This window comes from Elgaria multicarinata, chromosome 6 (genome assembly GCF_023053635.1).
Source record: "Elgaria multicarinata webbii isolate HBS135686 ecotype San Diego chromosome 6, rElgMul1.1.pri, whole genome shotgun sequence".
In the NCBI taxonomy this organism is placed as follows: Eukaryota; Metazoa; Chordata; class Lepidosauria; order Squamata; family Anguidae; genus Elgaria; species Elgaria multicarinata.
In genome coordinates, this window is record NC_086176.1 from 105993038 (window position 1) to 106012129 (window position 19092).

A 19092-nucleotide genomic window follows, 5' to 3' on the forward strand; every position below is an offset into this window, starting at 1 on the left:
ATTTCAGCAGGTGTCATTTGTATGCATGCAGCACCTGGTGAAATTCCCTCTTCATCACAGCAGTTAAAGCTGCAGGCGCCCTGGCCTCTTTTAAATTTGGTCACTCTAGTAGAGCTTCTGCACCTTTAACTGTTGTGATGAAGAGGGAATTTCACCAGGTTCTCCATATATACAAATGACACCTGCTGAAATTCATTTTTCTATGCAATTTTAAAGATACAGGAGCCCTCTCCTCCTTTTTCATATGGTCACCCTACATAAGCTTATTGGTTTTCTCAGTTCAAATGCGCATGGTTACAAGGTTCCTAAGCGTAATGGTTTCTGTCAGTTCTTTCTTCGAATACTACTGTTCTCAATGTCAATAACTCACACTAAACCTTCCCCTACAGTATCTGCCTCTCACAGAATCATACACTTCAGTTCTCTTACTTCTCTTCACAGAATCCTAACCCCCCCACACACACTTCTGTTCCCCTCCTGCTCTTCTGCCACACTGCAATCACCACCATGTCCTGTCCAACCCTGGAAGGGATGGAGAGATCATGGGGAGTGGCACTGGTGACAGCAGAGCAGCGGAATAGCAGGACAGGAACATACCCTCTCTCTTCCGCCCCACCGCTACCACCATCCCTTCATGCCCGGTGAAGGCAAGCCAAGCTGGGAACACTGTGGGAATCTGATGGGCCTTAAAGGGGCTGAATTCACATGCAACAGCCATCCCTATTCTAGCTACATTCAGGGAGTACTGCCACCACCACCCCTGTCCCAAACACTCGTGCCATCCCGAAACACAAGTTTCGGCTTCTCTACACATGGTTCTCAGTTCTAGTTTACAGTTACTTGCTATTTTTGACTTCATTTCCATATCGTCTTCCTTATACTTCCCACGACTTTCTCCCCCCTCTAATAGAATTTATGTTCTTATTACACTAGTTGCATTTAGACCTGTGGGAAGAAAGGAAGCAATGTACTTTGGTATAATTATATAACAAAAAAAATCATAATATTGTGAAAACAATTGGCTAACACCCCCTCCCCTGCAATAATAAGAAAATCAAGTCTTTTCCAAACTGTGCAGGGACTTTGCACTGGCCACAGGATAAACAGAACCATTTCATAAAGCATGTAGGGGCACGTCGATGCAGCATCTACCGAAGGGCTTTTGATATTGGGCCTAATAAAATTAGATGCCAAGATTAAAATCAAATCAAATAGGGGATTGCATGTAAGTAACTACATGATTTAATAAACAGTGAGTAAAAATGCAGCCAGAAATGATGTAGGCACACACAGAGAGATCTTGTTTATACCGTCCTTAGCTGGGATGCATGAGTGGGGAGAGAAAACAAAATACACCATTGTCAAAGTGGATCACATCTTTTAGAGGTGTCTTCAGCTATTTCCTTGCCATTCTTGAACTTCATTCATTCCCCCATCCTTACTCCCCCTCTAAAAGGAAAAAGGGGAGGCCATGGCCTAATCTACATCAAGTAGGAATATTGCACTATGAAAGCAGTATGAAAGCAATATATAAAAGGCAGGAGCCTCACCAAGTAGGATATAGCATTATGAAAGCTGTATGTGGTATGTGTCAATGGGTCCCAACAATGTCAGTGCACTTCAATACCGCTATAAAGCAGAACTGTGGCTCCTGCCTTTTATATACCACTTTCATAGTGCAATATCCTGCTTGGTGTAGATTAGGTCCATGTGGGGACCCTGACTCACATCTTATGTCAACTGCATGGTGAAGGGGAGGGGTACATTATGCAACTCGAGGGGTTACATGGCAAAACACTGTTTAGAGTGGAGTAATCTCTTCAAAAACAGTGGGGCTACACCAAGGTAAGTGGCTTTGAAAATTTAACTCAAATCCCTTTAGGAATGCACTAATATCCAATATTAAATACACGTTCTTTGATTTAGATAGATTGTGTATCGCTCAGTGAGGAAATGAAAATGATTAAGAATGTCAATAACCCACACCAGGGTTATCATCCCTGACAACCATCTGTCAGGGATGCTTTAGGGTGGATTCCTGTATTGAGCAGGGGGTTGGACTCGATGGCCTTGTAAGCCCCTTCCAACTCTGCTATTCTATGGTTCTATGATTCTATGAATGTAACAAGAGCTATGCTGGATCATCTCAAAGAACTATCTAGTCCTGTGTTCTGTTCTCATAGTGTCCAACCATCTGCAAATAAGAAGCCCATAAGGAGGGCATGAGCACTACAGAACCTTCCTGTTACATGTTCCCAGGCAACTGGTATTGAGATTTATATTGCCTCCAATACTGGAGGCAATAATATAATAAAAATAATAATATATTTATTTGTTACCCGCCTCTCCTTCTGGATCAAGGCGGGGTACAACACAAATAAAAACACCATAAAATACATACAACTAATTCAAACGATTAAAACCAGTGCACACCATTAAAATGGCATCTTAAAATTCAACTGGAAATAGACCTGCTGGAAGAGATAAATCTTTATGGCTTTCTTAAATTCTGGAAGATTGTTAAGTTGACGAATATCTCCCGGCAACAGTGGAATCAGTTTAGTAGCCATTGATAGCCTTCTCCTCCAAATGTGTCTGATACCCTTTCAAAGCCAGTGAATTCCAGAGTTTAACTACGTGCTGAGTGAAGAAGACATTTTTCTCCCTCTCTCATAATGCTCGAACCCAATGGGGTCACATCCCATGAAGGTGACTGGTGGGAGATCCAGAACAGAGAAAAGGAAGGACTTTTTCTTCACACAGCACAAAGTTAAACAACAGAATTCACTACCTCAAGACGTAAGGATGCCCACCAATTTGGATGGCTTTAAAACGGGAGGGGGTTAGATACATTCCTGGAGGAGATGGCTAGTAGTCCTGATGGCTGTGGCCACAGCTAGACCTAAGGTTTATTCTGGGATCATCCAGGGTTCGCCCCTACCTGAGCACTGGATCCCCTGTGTGTCACCTAGATGAACAGGTTTGACCCCTGGACGATCCAGGGATAAACCTTTGGTCTAGCTATGGCCTGTATGTTATTTCCAGGATCAGAGGCATGTGCTTCTTGTGTGTTTCCTGATGACACCTGGTTACTGTGTGAACAGAATGTCGGCCTCAATGGACACTGATACAGCACAGCTCTTCTTATATTCTAAAGTGCTTCCTTTCATCTGCCCTGAATCGCCCAACCATCAGCTCCATTAGATGACCCCTTCAGGTTCTAATATTATAATAGAGGGAGAAAAACTTCTTCCTATCCACTTCAGGCAGTGTACAGAACTTCTCGGTGGCTGCTGCAGTGCTCTGGAATGCTTCCCAGAGAAGCCAGACTGGCTCCTTCCTTGATGTTCTTTCGGAGGCAGGCAAAACCTTTTTGTTCCCACAGGCCTTCGGTAAATAGTCTGGACCTCTGTCTATGCCTAGGACTTTTACAATGGTTATATATTTTAAATGTTTTAATATTGAAATGCATTTAATTATATTTTTTAACTTCTGTATATTTCTATTCATAGTTTTGAACTGTATAGGTTTTAATTTTGTAATGTTGCCTTGAGGCCCAGCTTTGAGTAAAAAGTGAGATGATGATGATATAATTCTACCATGCCCCCCCTCTTACCTTTCCCCCCACTAAGCTAAAAGGCCCCAAATGTTGCAACATGTCCTGTAGGGAAGCCTCTTGATCATTTTGGTTGGGAAAGCTGTTGACCAAGGCAACCTCCTTGTGCTTTGAAGCAGTAGGAGGGAGCAGGACGTTGTGGAATGGTCAGCAAACTGAATTTGGCCATGGACCGAGAGGTCCCCATCTCTGCTCTGAGCAGTAAATCACCACCTGCATTTGCATCTCTGCCAGGCCACCCTCCCCAGCAATTTTGATATCTGTGCCAATCATTCTGATCCTCTGCTTGCTGCTTGCACAACACTTTATAAGTAGTTTTCTATTTCAGTCCCCAACCCCGGTCCTGTGTATTACCAATGCTGCTTATTAAAAACCGGTGGCTTTCACAAAGCTGACTAATGCTGCCAATAAGGTTCTGCTTAATGCATGAGTAGCAGGGGAAAGGCTGTTGCAATCATTCACCTTATTAGGATCTGGTTTTCTGTCTCCTGGTGCTTTCTCCAAAGGATCAGTCACAATGAGACATTGTGCCGCCCTTGGTTAACAAATGGTGTTGTCGTGGACGTTTCACCTCCTGGAGAGGAAGGCAACTTTTCCAGTACATTTTACAGCAAACCCTGTCCCTGTATCTTTTTTTCTGCAGTCTTCTAGATCCCATTTAATTCTTTGGTTCCCCTGCCCCCATCACCCCAGTGGAAGGAGAGTGAGGATATGGAAGGGCCAGTACTAAAAAGGGTAGAGAGAGAAGAAAATTATGATTACCTATTGTGGACTGAATCCTTGGTGGCTAAAGGAAGCCAATAGCCACATATACAAAGTAATCTAACTTCCATCTAGCATGCTTATTTACTTCTCCACATGAAATAATGTAGAATGCACTTTCACAGACTGGGCTGCTGGCCACCCTGTAGGGATACTGTTCTTTTCTGCAGTGATTCCAATATATTCAGAGTAAAAGCAGAATGTTTGCAACAGAGGAACATCTGGGGGTGTTTAGAACAAAGGAGTCAATGTTACGGACATTTGCCCAGGCATTAAGGTTGGGAATTGTGGAAAGCCGTTCCAGCATTCAGTTGTGAGTCCACCCACTGCTGTGCAAACAAGCGACACAAATGTATGAGCCACAGATCCGTGTAGAAATATACTCTCAGGTATCCTGACTTAAGTGTTAGGAGCACGGATATGGGCTAAATTCAGGGATGTTGCAGGTGCTCAGCTGGGTCTGGGAGACTGACGGACTCCCCCATATCCTCTCCCCAAACTCAGTTGGGCACCTGCAGAATGCATCACAACTCTGGAAATGTACAGACTTACAAATGCAAGGTGCATCTGGGTCTGGGTCTGTCTCCAGATGGTGTGGAGTGGGGATTTCCAATGGGGAAATTCAATGGGGCAGATTCAATGGGGCAGAAACCATGACCTGAGGCTTTGCTAACTCTACTTCCTCAGCCACCACCTGTGCCAGCGTAACCAACAACACAACAACAACAACAAATCAACAACTGGTTGGCACTGTATGGGCCAGTTCAGAAATTTTATCTGGTGGTATGGACCTACACATAGCAGGACCAGGACCTTTTTGAATGCATACACACCATCACAGCCAAATGATCAATGAGTTTAGCCCACAACAGCTCATGCCTTGATAATAAAACACAATTCGTCTTTAAGGTGCCACAGATTCTTTTAGTTTTCATATGAACAATGTCGCATTTGAGATGAGCTTTCTCATATAAAACATGTGCACAATTTAGCTAGGGATGGACGGACTCTCTCATGCCCAATTCATTGCACACTCTCACCCACCCACCCACTGCTGTCCTCCCTGAGCTTTTTTTGAAGTTCGGTGAGTGTCTGACAATGTCGCAAGCCTGTTCGCCCTTGTCTGGAGCCTCCATTAGGCCTTTACGGCTCCCATTTATGCAATGGGGAAAATACATAATTTCCACCCAATGGAAGCTCTGGATGAGGGCGGATGGCTGCCAGGCATTCATCAGGCTGTGCGGACATTTGAAGTGGGCCGGTGACTTAATCTCTAGAGAGTCGGGCCAATTTGTGGGTTTTCCAGGAATTTTGCACATTTGGGGAGAGGAAGGTTCTGCAATTTGTGCAAATATCTGAGCAATCTGCACAAATTATAGCTGAAGTTGTACAAATAATGGCCAAATTTGGGCATATTAAGCAAATCATGGCCAAAATTGTGTAATTTGCGCAAATTTGGCTGTAAATTGTGCAAATTGTCCAGAAATTCGCACAATTCCCCCCCCCCAATACACAAAAACATCCCAGGAGATCAGGGAAGAGTCCGCAGCTCAGCTCGCAGATGCAAAGCTAATCATACACACCGCACAATACCATCAAGCCAAAAACACTGGACATTCCTACCTACAACACAGCCAATGGGCCTATCATTATAGAATCATAGAATAGCAGAGTTAGACGGGGCCTACAAGGCCATCGAGTCCAACCCCCTGCTCAATGCAGGAATCCGCCCTAAAGCATCCCTGACAGATGGTTGTCCAGCTGCCTCTTGAATGCCTCTAGTGTGGAAATAGAATGTCAGCATGATGGTCTTTAACAGATACACACACTTAACTTCTTTAAGGGGGGTGGAAGAAAAGGATCACAGGGCACAACTAAGGCCATAGGTAGATTATTCAATAGCTGTCCTTTTTCTTCCTGCTGCTGCGTCTGGCAGGGAAAGAAGCCAGCAGGCAAGAACTATATGATATGACCATATTTCAAACTTCTCTCCCCCCATCCATTTTACTCCTATCTTTACTCCTATATTAATACCTAACAAGAAAACTCTGCATTAGAAATGGAAGAGGCACAGTAATGATTCTTCCAAGCAATGGTGAAAGATAGGGTGACCCTATGAAAAGGAGGACAGGGCTCCTGTATCTTTAACAGTTGTATTGAAGAGGGAAATCCAGCAGGTGTCATTTGTATATATGGGGAACCTGGTGAAATTTCCTCTTCATCACAGCAGTTAAAGCTGCCCTCTTTTAAATCTGGTCACTCTAGTATAGCTCCTGCACTTTAACTGCTGTGATGAAGAGGGAATTTCACCAGGTTCTCCATATATACAAATGACACCTGCTGAAATTCCCTTTTCTATGCAACTGTTAAAGATATCCTCCTTTTCATATGGTCACCCTATCAAAGAAGGATTTAGCTATGAGTTCCCAAGAGGGAGGCGGAGTGGGCTGGGCCAGACAGCTACAATCTGACTCACTTGATAAACCCTCTAGAAGGGTTGAAGACCTTTACCAAATCTATAGTATTTTCCTCTACAGGGCATAAAGATGTACATGCACAAGGCCCCATTCATTTGGAAGCAAGCATGGATTGACCATGGTTCACATCTCCATGGAGGGAGCCCTACATGCATACATCTATATGTGCATAGGTTCCCTTAATATTTATGCCAATAACACACTGGCCAGGGAATATAGCCATTGCAGCATGTAGCCAGGTATCTAGAGTCCCGCCATGCATTTTGTACCTGGGGCCCCCTGTAGACCAGTGCCCTGAACATAGAACAGGCCTACACATACAGCAAGATGGAAGACCAAAGTGGAACAATGGAACTGTGCCATTGCAGACTGCAGGTGGGGCATATTGCTTTTGAAAGCTCTTCTGTGTAAACACACACTACGCAACTCCCTGCAAGTAGAAAGCTAGCACATCAGGGAGAAAGATTCTATCCCAATCCTATGTTTGCTGTGCTGATTCTCCATGTGCAAGTTTTTCATATAGGAAATCAAAACCCAAAAATGAGATCACCCATCTGCAGTCTAAAGAGATACAGTCCATGCTAGCACTTCACCATTCTACCACCTCATTCGTCTGTACCACCCAGAGAGCTCCGGCTATTGGGCGGTATAGAAATGTAGTAAATAAATAAATAAATAAATAAATACATGTAGACCAGGCTACACCCATATGTTCATCAGCACAATAACAAAAACATCTTCCATTTTCCCCCAGTGCTGCAAGTAGTAACTTATGCTATCCTATACTTATTGACCTGAAAATAATTCCCACTGAACTCAGTGGGGCTTCTGAGTAAACATGTATAGGATTGCACTGTACCTGATCATTAAACTGCTTTGGAGATCCCTTTTCAATCCTTTGGTCTATAAATTTGCCTTTATCAAGTACCTTTATAATAAACACACATATTTGTTTTTTGCTGGCATTGCTTTCCAGAATGCTGAGATGAGCAATGAAACTGATTCTTTCTTGCTTTCTTTTTTTAAAAAACCCAACAACCAGAGATATCCATGACCCTTTAAGTTTTAATTGAACTAATACAGAATGAAGTGACAACTTGAAACGCAACAATAATTGCATTGAAAAGTTCGTCTCAGTTTTTCCTAGCACATTTCTACTGTTTCCTTTAACATTTCACTTTTCAAATCATACTTTATTACGCCGATACGACAAGGGGAGGAAAATTAGCTGTGCTAACCCAAATGACAGAGGATCCTGACTTCGATTCTATTTGTGTTTACTTATAATTGCTACAAGGTATATAAGGAAAATGGCATCTACCTTATTCTCCAGAATGCCTATTAACATCAAACACAGATGATGGTTTGATGATGGTTTGATTTGCTCATTTAAACTGGGTGCTAGAGTTCGAGAGAACTGTTTATTAAGCAGCATGACCATCCAGGAAAAAAACGATGTAATACCTGGGTTCCTGGCTCAGGAGAGGATGGGTGAGAAATTCATTCCATTCCAATTGTTATGCGAATAAACCAAATGCATATCTGTTGAACCAAGGAGCAATCTGGAATAGGGTTGCATACCGAAATCTGCACTTTCCCGGATTTAACGCTACTGTGCTCCACCCAGGAAAATGGATGCAAAAATGCACACATCCAGGAAAAGTATGCACAAAAGCCGGCATATTATGGAAAACTGCCCATAAAAATGCTCACAACAGTAAACATTGCACAGGGCAGCACATTATTCCAGGGAAAATAGCTTGCAAAAAATGCATGCATTAGGAAAAGCCCGCTTGACGCCTACATCTACAGATGTAATGGCATGGACACACCCTTGGGCTCTTTAAGGTTGGGCACCCCTTCCTTTAAATAACACGTATCTTGCTTGGGAAACAGGGCTTGTAGTTCCCTAACTATGGGGAGAGGTAAATCTAATCTGTCTCCTCTTCCATCTCTGAAACACTGGTATTGTGGCAGGAAGAAAAGTCCTGGTGGCCCTTGGGAAAGCTATTTTTCCCTAAAGAAAGTGGGGGTGGGAAGGTGGGTGACTTCCAAAGACAGATTGTTTTTTTGGAAAATAAGTAGAATTTCTGTCCATTAAGAACATAAGAACATAAGAAGAGCCCTGCTGGATCAGACCACGGGTCCATCTAGTCCAGCACTCTGTTCACACAGTGGCCAACCAGCTGTCGGCCAGGGATGAACAAGCAGGACATGGTGCAACAGCACCCTCCTGCCCATGTTCCCCAGCAAGTGGTGCACACAGGCTTACTGCCTCGAATACTGGAGATAGAATACAACCATCAGGGCTAGTAGCCATTGATTGCCTTTGCCTCCAGGAATTTATCCAATTACCCTTTTTCTTTTTAAATTGCTTGGCTTATTTTCTGTGTCATTCCAAAATGAGAATGAGATGGAGGAAGACATCAGCCATCTCTAATAGCTGTCAGTGCAGTTTTTGAGATGTTATGCAAGTAACAGCAGAAGAGTTTTTCCAGTGCTGAATAATAATAATAATAATAATAATAATAATAATGATGATGATGTCACTTCTGACTACAAAAAGCTGTCACAAGGCTACTTAAACCCACACATGCAAATACAAAAATCCTTAATTACTGCAACGGAGAAAACAAGGAAAGATTGTGGGGATGTGGACATGATTGCAGGCTAGAGGCTTCCTTTGGGCTGCTATACATACCGTTCCTTTGGGGGAAGGACTTTTTGTTTACGGTGATAGGATCATTGCTTCAGAGGAAGATTTCCTATGAGCCAGAAGGTGCACACTTCCGTGAGTCCCACCTCCAATATTTAACTTTTAAGACAAGATCCTTCCTGGTTGGGCCAAGCTGTAGATGCAGGTCCAGAACTACTACTACTACTACTACTACTACTAATTATTATTATTATTATTATTATTATTAATAATAATAATAATAATAATAATAATTTATTTAGCACCAACTGTCATTGGTGCTGTACAGTATGTACAAATAAAACAGCATCAATATCCTGCCCAGATTCTTACAATCTAAAATCAGATTAAAACATATGAAGGGGAGGGGTTACACAAGGACAGAATAAGCATTGTGAACATAAATCAGGCTAGGGTTCCAAAAGCTATGGAAAAGAGATGAGTTTTCAACGCTTTTTAAAATCTAAGATAGAACTCATAGTTCGTAGATGTTCTGGGAGAGCACATGTTTCCTTGGAGTCATTTACTTTAACTCACATGCACATTAAGAGAGAGGTTCAGTCAAATACCACCAGCAGAGGGTGTGGGTTACATGGGCATGAGTTTGTGACTGTCCTGTCCCATCAGCCAGAGGCTCCTGTCTCATCTCTGGTTTTGCTGCACATCCACACATGCAACATAACATTTCCAAATGGTCTGCAACAGAAATGCTATCTGCCGCGCCCGGCATCACCTGGGCGCGGGGAAGCTAATTGCAGGTGGGAAAGAAAAAGAGGCTGGTTGGACACCAGTGATTGGCTGGCGATTCGCGCCGAGAGAAGAGGGGAGGGATTAATGGGCCTACTAAGCACCCGTTTTCCCTCCTCTCTTCCTCTCTCCTGAAGCGGCTCCCTCCCTGTAGGCAGTATGGGCTTGCTGGTTGCCTGTTACAGGGGCCAAGTAGGAATTTTTTGCTCATAATCTGAATTGGTTGTGAGTTGTTTCGCCTACTTCATACTGCAAGACAGCCCAGGGAGTATTAAATAGGTTAATTTGTTCAAATTTGGTCACATTTATGGCGGGTAGGCGGGCATCTGAGGTTATTTAAGGTCGGTGAGCTTTCCATGGCACCAAATGGTGAAGGATAATGCCTGAGGTTCAGCAGCTCCAAGCCCAGTGGTACAGCGGCTGAAATAAGGCTTATCCTTGAGGCCAGCCTTTCTCGCCCACTCAGAGCCTGGCGGCGTGAGGAGGGGCGACACCAGAAGGCCTACCACCCAAAATGGGGGAGCCTAGGGATGGCAATGGTTTCACGCCACCCCTCGGGCCCGGAATGACTCACCCTCATTAGTTACGGCTTACGCCGTTGAGATAGATGCCCGCTTAGGTTTTCCCGATACAGATCCATCAAATAAATGTTGGTCCTTATTTAAACCCAGCTACAGTGTGTCGCCTCTTTATTTCTGCACTACACATTCCCAATGTGCATATGTCAGAGACACACAGTTGATTTATGGATGGTATGTGTTGATCGCAAGGTTCAGACCTTATATACTTTGGAATGTTAGGCCCCTAGGGGCAATGCAAATGCTGATGTTTTACTCTGTACAGCACCATGTACATTAATGGTGCTATATAAATAATAATAATAATAATGATATTGATACTTGGGCATCCAGTAAACCCGAAGGCAGGACAGCCACAAGCAGAGGACAAAGCAGAAAGGTTCGATCTCTCCTCTGCTATGTATAGATGCTCCTTATGGAGAAGTTCATCTGAGCCATCCCAATTAATTCTCAAAGTAATGCGGTAAATGGCACTTGGTATTCTTCAGAGCTGTAAACACTACACGTACAAATGTTTACAATTACTTCCACTTCAAGGACAAGGCTTAATTTTCACATTACTTGTGCATTACACCCCCGAGTGAACTCTAGTTTTTGACAGGTTTCTCCAACGCGGTAAATAGCAGGTACAACTAAATGATGGTGTATATTCAACTGAAAAATTCAGCACATACAACTGGCGTAAGGATTTCATGATGTGGGAAATTCCCCCACCCCACCCCACCCCGCCGCATAACCAATGCCTGAATGGATGGAAGTGAATGGCTGCAGTGAGACACCTATTTACCTTCCAAATGCCTAAAAATAATCTGCCATTTCCCCCAATATAGCAAGTGGGGAAATGAAAGAATCAATTATTATTCCCACCCTCTCATAGGAAACAAAGGGCTAAAAACAATCAATTTGAAGTTAAAACACATACACAACGATTTGGGAAAAAAACCCCAAACCAAAACACCCAAACCCTCTAATAACCATATGGCTTTGAAAAGTTGGCCAAAGTTTGCCTTTTTAAAGAGAGTGGGTTTTACTGGGAGGCTCCAAAACTTTAATCTACAGTATATCCCTTGAAAGGGCGTAAGAGCACCTTGGAAATTATGCCAAGCTTAATTATAGTTAATGTGAATTATTCAGAAGTGTAGCAGAGAGGGAGGGGGATTTATTTCATACAAAGGAGCCTGACATTTTAATTGGTCCTTCAGAAAAGAGACAAAACAATTTCCTCTCAAGAAAATTTACATCTTCCTCATCAAAACAGCAGCCTCAGCCGAGCAGAACTTCATTAACAAGATTAATTATCGTGCCAGTGTCTGCCTGATCAGGTGTGCTGGCCAGGTGAAGAGTAGAACACAAAGGAGGGAGATGACATCACAGCCACCGCTTGGCATTGATTCTAGGAGAAAACAGGACACAAAAAGTCCATCTTACCTTGATCATTAGCCATTTTGTCAGGATGTTCCACTGCAAGGCAAAGAGAATATTGTCAAACTTTTGACAGTTTCCAGTAGATACAGTGACATATCAAATCACCAATTTTGTTAGCCAGCTTTGCTCTCAAGAAGATGCTTTTTTTTTATCATCATCAGCAGATTGATCGGCACGACAGGAAAGATTTTATAGATTTCTCTTTAATTTCAGAGTCATTTTAAGAGACAAGAAGCACAAGTGTGACTTGGATCATCTGCGTCTCATTACTAATGAAGGCAGATGTTGCTTTTTTACAAGGAAAAGGCAAACCTAAATTGTTTTTCTTTCAGATCTGAGGGATCATCTGGAAAGCTTAATTAAGATTGGAAGTGAGATGAGAGAAAGCGAGATTGTTCTTTTGAATAATTAAAGACAAATCCTCCTGCATGCTGAAAGCTAGTTCTGACTTAAGTTGTCATTACGTCGAGCTTTGTGTAAAATGCAATTTTATATGCTTTTTACAGAATCATTACACACACAAGAAATAACGGATTACAAGTGCTCCAGTCAAGTCTTTAGGATTTATAGATGTTGCCAAAACTCTTCAACCACAGCAGCCTGCAACTATTTATTAAACGGTGCACAGAACCCAACTCAACTGACAACACTTACATAATCCTAGAACATTAGCCATTTGTTTCAGAAGCTTTAAAGGAATGTAATATGAAGATTGCCTGGGGAATTTCCTTGAGTAAACATTTTAAATCTTGACTTATGAGCTATGCATCAACAATAGGGTGACCTTATGGAAAAGAGGACAGGGCTCCTGTATCTTTAACAGGTGCATAGAAAAGGGAATTTCAGCAAGTGTCAATTGTATGCATGCAGCACCTGGTCAAATTCCCTCTTCATCACAACAGGCAAAGCTGCAGGAGCCCTGCCATCTTTTGTGTCACAAGGGCAGGGCTCCTGCAGCTTTAACTGTTGTGATAAAGAGGGAATTTCACCAGGTGCTGCATGCATACAATTGACACCTGCTGAAATTCCCTTTTCTATGCACCTGTTAAAGATACAGGAGCCCTGTCCTCCTTTCCATAGGGCCACCCTAATCAACAAGGCCTCAGAATGGGAGTCCAAATACCTCAGTATCTTCTCCTCCTTCACTTTAGTTTATTTATTTATTTATTTATTTATTTATTTATTTATTTATTTATTACACTTATATACCGCTCCCATAGCCAGGGCTCTCTGGGCGGTTTACAGAAATTCTAAAATTGAGGTAAAAACAAGTATACAAAATTTAAAACTCTAAAACACAGAACATACACACATAAAGCAATTAAAAACCGATTAAAAACTAAACATGTGGGTAATTAGGATGTGCCGCCATATGTCTGGGCAAAGAGGGAAGTCTTAACCTGGCGCCGGAAAGATAGTAGTGTTGGTGCCAGGCGAGCCTCATCAGGGAGATCATTCCACAGTCTGGGGGGCACCACTGAAAAGGCCCTATCCCTTGTTGCCACACTCCGAGCCTCTCTCGGAGTTGGCACCTGGAGGAGGACCTTAGATGTTGAACGTAGTGACCGGGTATATTCACGTCGGGAGAGGCGTTCCGTCAGGTATTGTGGTCCCAAGCCGTGTAAGGCTTTATAGGTCAAAACCAGCACCTTGAATTGGGCTCGGAAACATACAGGCAGCCAGTGCAAGCGGACCAGAGCAGGTGTTATATGGTCAAACCTTCTGGTTCCCGAAATCAATCTGGCAGCTGCATTTTGCACGAGCTGCAGCTTCCGAACCGTCTTCAAAGGCAGCCCTACGTAGAGCGCATTGCAGTAATCTAACTTGGAGGTTACCAGAGCATGGACAACTGAAGCCAGGTTATCCCTGTCTAGGGATAACCTTTGTACATCTTCATCCAATCCTGCCCCTGCCCACCCCCAAATCCACTTGATCAGGTTCCGTGACAAAGGTAGGCATGATTGAACACCTGCTGAGAAGCCGCATCCTAGCAGGGGTCCTAGTGACTAGAGCCCTACTCCCCTTCATCGTTGCAACCTGCTTGTTCATCTGACTCTTGCTCTGGCACGGACAATGGTGGTGGTGAGAAGGAGCAGCAGTAGATGCCACTGCCTACTTGCTCGCTGGATCTTTGCCTATCAAGTAAGTGCTAGAAATTATGATAAAGAAGACGAGGAGCAAGAGCAGCTGGTGACAATGGTGGTGAGAATGTTGACCCACTGAGGGAAGGGGCCCACTGAGGGTGTCTTGCCCAAATGTCCTCAGAAACCTAGGCCATAGCTAGATGGGGTGATATCCTGGGGACGCACAGGAGATCCCAGGAGCAGGGAGGGATGATCCCTCCTTTCCCCCAGGACATCACCCTACACTTCTAGCCCACTTTTTTCGTGGTCTCTGGATGATCCCAAGACCGCGGAACGTGTGGGTGGGTGTTGCGGTTTGTCCCAGCTCCTCGTGAGTAATTGCGAGGAGCCGAGAACCGGGCACAGAGCTCCTCAGGAGCTTTGTGCCCATCAGATGTGGGGTGGGGAGTGAACCACCCAGAGAGCTTCGGCTATTGGGTGGTATAAAAATGTAATAAATAAATAAATAAATAAATAAATAAATAAATAAATAATAAAAAACATCTCACCATTTGTGCCCGTGCGCTCCTTCTGCTTTAACAGCAACAACAAAATGGCAGCTGCGATGTCATGCAGTAAACCAGGGCAACGATCTCGTGATCGTAAAATCACAAGATCGCCTCCCTCTGCCTCCCTCATCCAGCTGAGGCTCCAGTCTCAGGAACTAGCATGATGACCCTATAGGTCAGCTAACCTCAACGCTACGTTACGTGATTCTTCGGTAGGCTGGTTTTCCACATGAATGCATCACATTTAAAGTGCACAATCGTTAAGCACAGTTTGAGTTCAAGAAGCTGAAGAAACACTCCGGACAAACAATAATGGATGGCTAATAATTTGTTCATTCACTTTCCAACTCGTTCCTTATGTCATAAAGCTAAGTGACAAAACAAGCCGGTGGATATAAGTAATCAAATGTCACATCTTTGCAGTTTTCCAATACGGATGGCATATCCACAAAATAGAATTGCTTCTTTACTGAGTGACACAGTTATTGTGTTAACCTGCTAAACACGGATCTATAATCGAGTCTCCATTATGTATCATACCAGGCCCTAGAGTGAAAATCTGAAGCATAATGTGTATTATTGAGTTGCGTTGGAATAGCCGATTTTGGTAATCCAGCTCTTGGCTTGCTGGCTACAGAGAACAGGAGATACAAATTGAATACAGGTAAATCTTTCTAATGCAGCCATGGTGGGACTTGGGCAGCTCATTCCTGTTCTTTTGTTCTGTGTGTACCTTTTCAAAATCCAGTGAAACATCTGCTGGGGTACAAGGGAGTTTTAGGGTGCAATACTATGCATGTTTAGACCCAAAAAACATGGGGCATGCAGGGAGTTGTAGGACTTTTTTCAATCTAAACATCCATAGGATTGCGCCCTTAAAAACCCCCAATAGATTAATTCACAAGGGTGGATTGATTAATGGCTAATAGCTGTGATGGTTCAATGGGACTTTGATGCTTTGTGCGTGTGGTGGTGGGGGAGCAGGGGGGAGCTCCTGAAGGCATCTGGTTGGCCACTCTGGGCAAGTGGTTGATGGACTAGATGGACCTTTGATACTCTGCACAAGTGGATGCAGGCTTTCAGTTAAGTAAGAACTTTGCCATAACCTTGTGCCAATGGACATCAGTCCAATAAATGTTCTTGAAAGATGAATTCTGCTAACTATACCTCCTGATTTTGCTTGCTGGAAATCTCACAGTCCTGCTGACTCTCATTTAAAACAATCACAAAGTCAAAAAGGACCAGAAAGTATCTAACCCAGGTTCTGCTGTAAGGCAAGACCATGCACTAGGACAGGGATAGGCAACCTGGTGTTCTCCAGCTGTTTGGGACTACAAATCCCATAATCCCTTACCATTGGCCATGATGGCTGGGTGTTATGGCAGTTGCAGTTTAAAACATCTAGGGGGCGCCCAGGTTGCCTAGCTCTGCACTAGGAGATCCAGAAGGACTTGAGAAGCAAGTGTGTGTGAACCTTAAAAGATCATTAGGACATACATGGACAGAGAATTAGGCTTGGCTAGCAGAGATCTGCTCATTGTATAGACTCGGCCAGCAGTACTACTCAGGATAACCCATACCTATTATGAGGCTAAAAGGATAAAACCTTGAGTTAGCTTGGCCTATCACAGAACCTGCCCATGTCCTGATATCATCATATTAAGTTGCCCTATCACTGCAAGACACTCAATGACCAAAGCATTTTACTGCACTTTTCAGAGAGAGGGGGAACATAATTTATTATTTATTTATTTTTATTTATTTATTGAGTTTTTATACCGCCCAATCACCGAAGCTCTCTGGGCTGTTCACAAAAATTTAAAACCATTCAAAGTATAAAACAACAGTATAAAATCATGATATAAAATACAACATAAAAGCACAACCAGGATAAAATCAGCAGCAGTGCAGAAATACAAATTTAAAACAGCAAAGTTAAAATTAATTTATAGACTGCTAAAATACTGAGAGACGATCTTCACCTGGCGTCTGAAAGAATACAGTGTAGGTGCCAGGTGAACTTCCTAAAGAAGCTCATTCCACAGCCAGGGTGCCACAGCAGAGAAGGCCCTCCTCCTGGTAGCCACCTGCCTCAATTCCTTTGGCAGGGGCTCACGGAGAAGGACCCCTGAGGATGACTTTAGGATCCGGGCAAGTACATATGGGAGGAGGCGTTCCTTCAGATGGCCTGGCCCCAAGCTGTTTAGGGCTTTGAATTTTAATACCAGCACTTTGAATTGGGTCCGGACCTCGACTGGCAGCCAGTGAAGTTGGAAAAGGACTGGTGTGATGTGGTCTCATTAGCCAGTCCCTGTTAGTAAATGTGCTGCCCTGTTTTGTACCAGTTGAAGAGTCCAGACCATTTTCAAAGGCAGCCCCACATATAATGCATTGCAGTAATCCAAACGAGAGGTTATGACAGCATGGTTCACTGTAGCTAGGCTATCTCTGTCCAGATAAGGGCAGTCAGTATATCAGCCTAAGGTGATAAAAGGTGCTCTTTGCCACTGACAAACATGTGGATGCCATTTTCAGTAGCCATCCTGTGCAATGTGTAGATCTACTCTTAGGTCTAAGAGGATAACCTAAGGATTAGGTTAGCCTAGGATAATCCTAGGATAACCTAAGGATTATCCTAGGCAAATGGAGGGGGCATCCCTGCCTGCTCCCGGGATCCCCTGTGTGTCATTTGGATGCACAGGGATGATCCCGGGATATAGGCCTGGTCTAGCCATGGCCTTTGTCCTTTTCTGTCCTGTTCTTTTCATATGGAGCCATAGAAATTCTAGAGCAGGGATGGGGAACCTGTGTCCTTGCAGATGCGTTGGGTTTCAATTCCCATCAGAACCAGGCAGCATAACCAATGGGCAGAGATGATGGGAGTGGTAGTCCAAGATCCTCAGGAGGGCCACAGCTTCTTCACCTCTGTTCTAGAGAATTATTATAATGCTCTATAGAGCATTATTATATAACACATGGGATGTGTTTCTCTACAGATCCATATTTAGATTTATGAGTTATAAATAGGGCATTACACATACAGCCTGAGCATGGTAACACTCTCAAGCATTTATGATATTTGTAATGTAGCCAGAGAACAAGTTGCACTTTGACTCTCTTCCAGTGCAAAGCTGTTCAGGCAATGCAGCCCACGACATAAATAGTGCAATGGAAAGTTGTAGGGTTGGGTTGGTACGTAACGTTGGTTTATGGCAGGTTCTGTGCGACTCAGGGACCTGGGGTTGTGTTTTCTGCTTGTCACACTAATGAAGCATTAGAGGGCACTGTAACGCTAGAAATCCGGCCTGATGTGGTCTTTGTAAAAGGCAGAAGAAAGGGGGAAAGACGACCCCACAACGACAATATCAGCAATTACAGAGCAGTTTTTCAAAGAGAAAAAGGATGATTGCAAATTTAACACCGTTGTCGATCATGTCCTGCAGAAAGCCCCAAATAAAGACCTCTCTTGTCTGTGTTAATAGGAGGGTAATGTCTATCAGAATTAACAAGCAAAGAGCAATCTCCCTCCCTCCCTCACTTCCCTGCTGACATATGTCGCTTCATGCAATTTATACATGCTTCAAATTAAGGTTATGGAAGCACTCTTTACACTACGATAGCAACCGCTATTCTAGGTGGGATTGATAAAAAACCCAATTTCAATTTGCATTTTTGGGTACATAAGCAAGGCTAGAAAAAATGTGGGTGATTAAATAATTTATGCTTGAACCTAGGTCAATAACAAAGCATTTTTGTTATTGACCTAGGTTCAATAACACTGCGGTGTAGTGGCTAAAGTGTTGGACTGGGAGTCGGGAGATCTGGGTTCTAGTCCCCACTCGGCCATGGAAACCCACTGAGGCTGCAGCTAGACCTAAGGTTTATCCTGGGATCATCCAGGGTTCGCCCCTGCCTGAGCACTGGATCCCCTGTGTGTCACCTAGATGAATAGGTTTGACCCCTGGATGATCCAGGGATAATCCTTAGGTCTAGCTATGGCCTGGGTGACTTTGGGCCAGTCACAGACTCTCAGCCCAACTTACCTCACAGGGCTGTTGTTGTGAAGATAAAATGGAGAGGAGGAGGAGGAGGAAAAAGGCAGGATAGAAATGCAATAATAAATAATGAAATAAATATTTTTTTGAGGCCGAAACTGCTGA

General features: G+C 43.5%; 1 protein-coding gene across 1 annotated transcript in view; it reads right to left on the reverse strand.

Annotated features, from left to right (window-relative positions):
* The window catches only part of DCC (DCC netrin 1 receptor), a 1200544-nt gene that overhangs the window by 105286 nt on the left and 1076166 nt on the right, over positions 1-19092 (reverse strand). Inside the window, 1 exon segment of the mRNA XM_063128256.1 lies at positions 12304-12336. Coding sequence (XP_062984326.1) covers positions 12304-12336 — 33 coding nt within the window.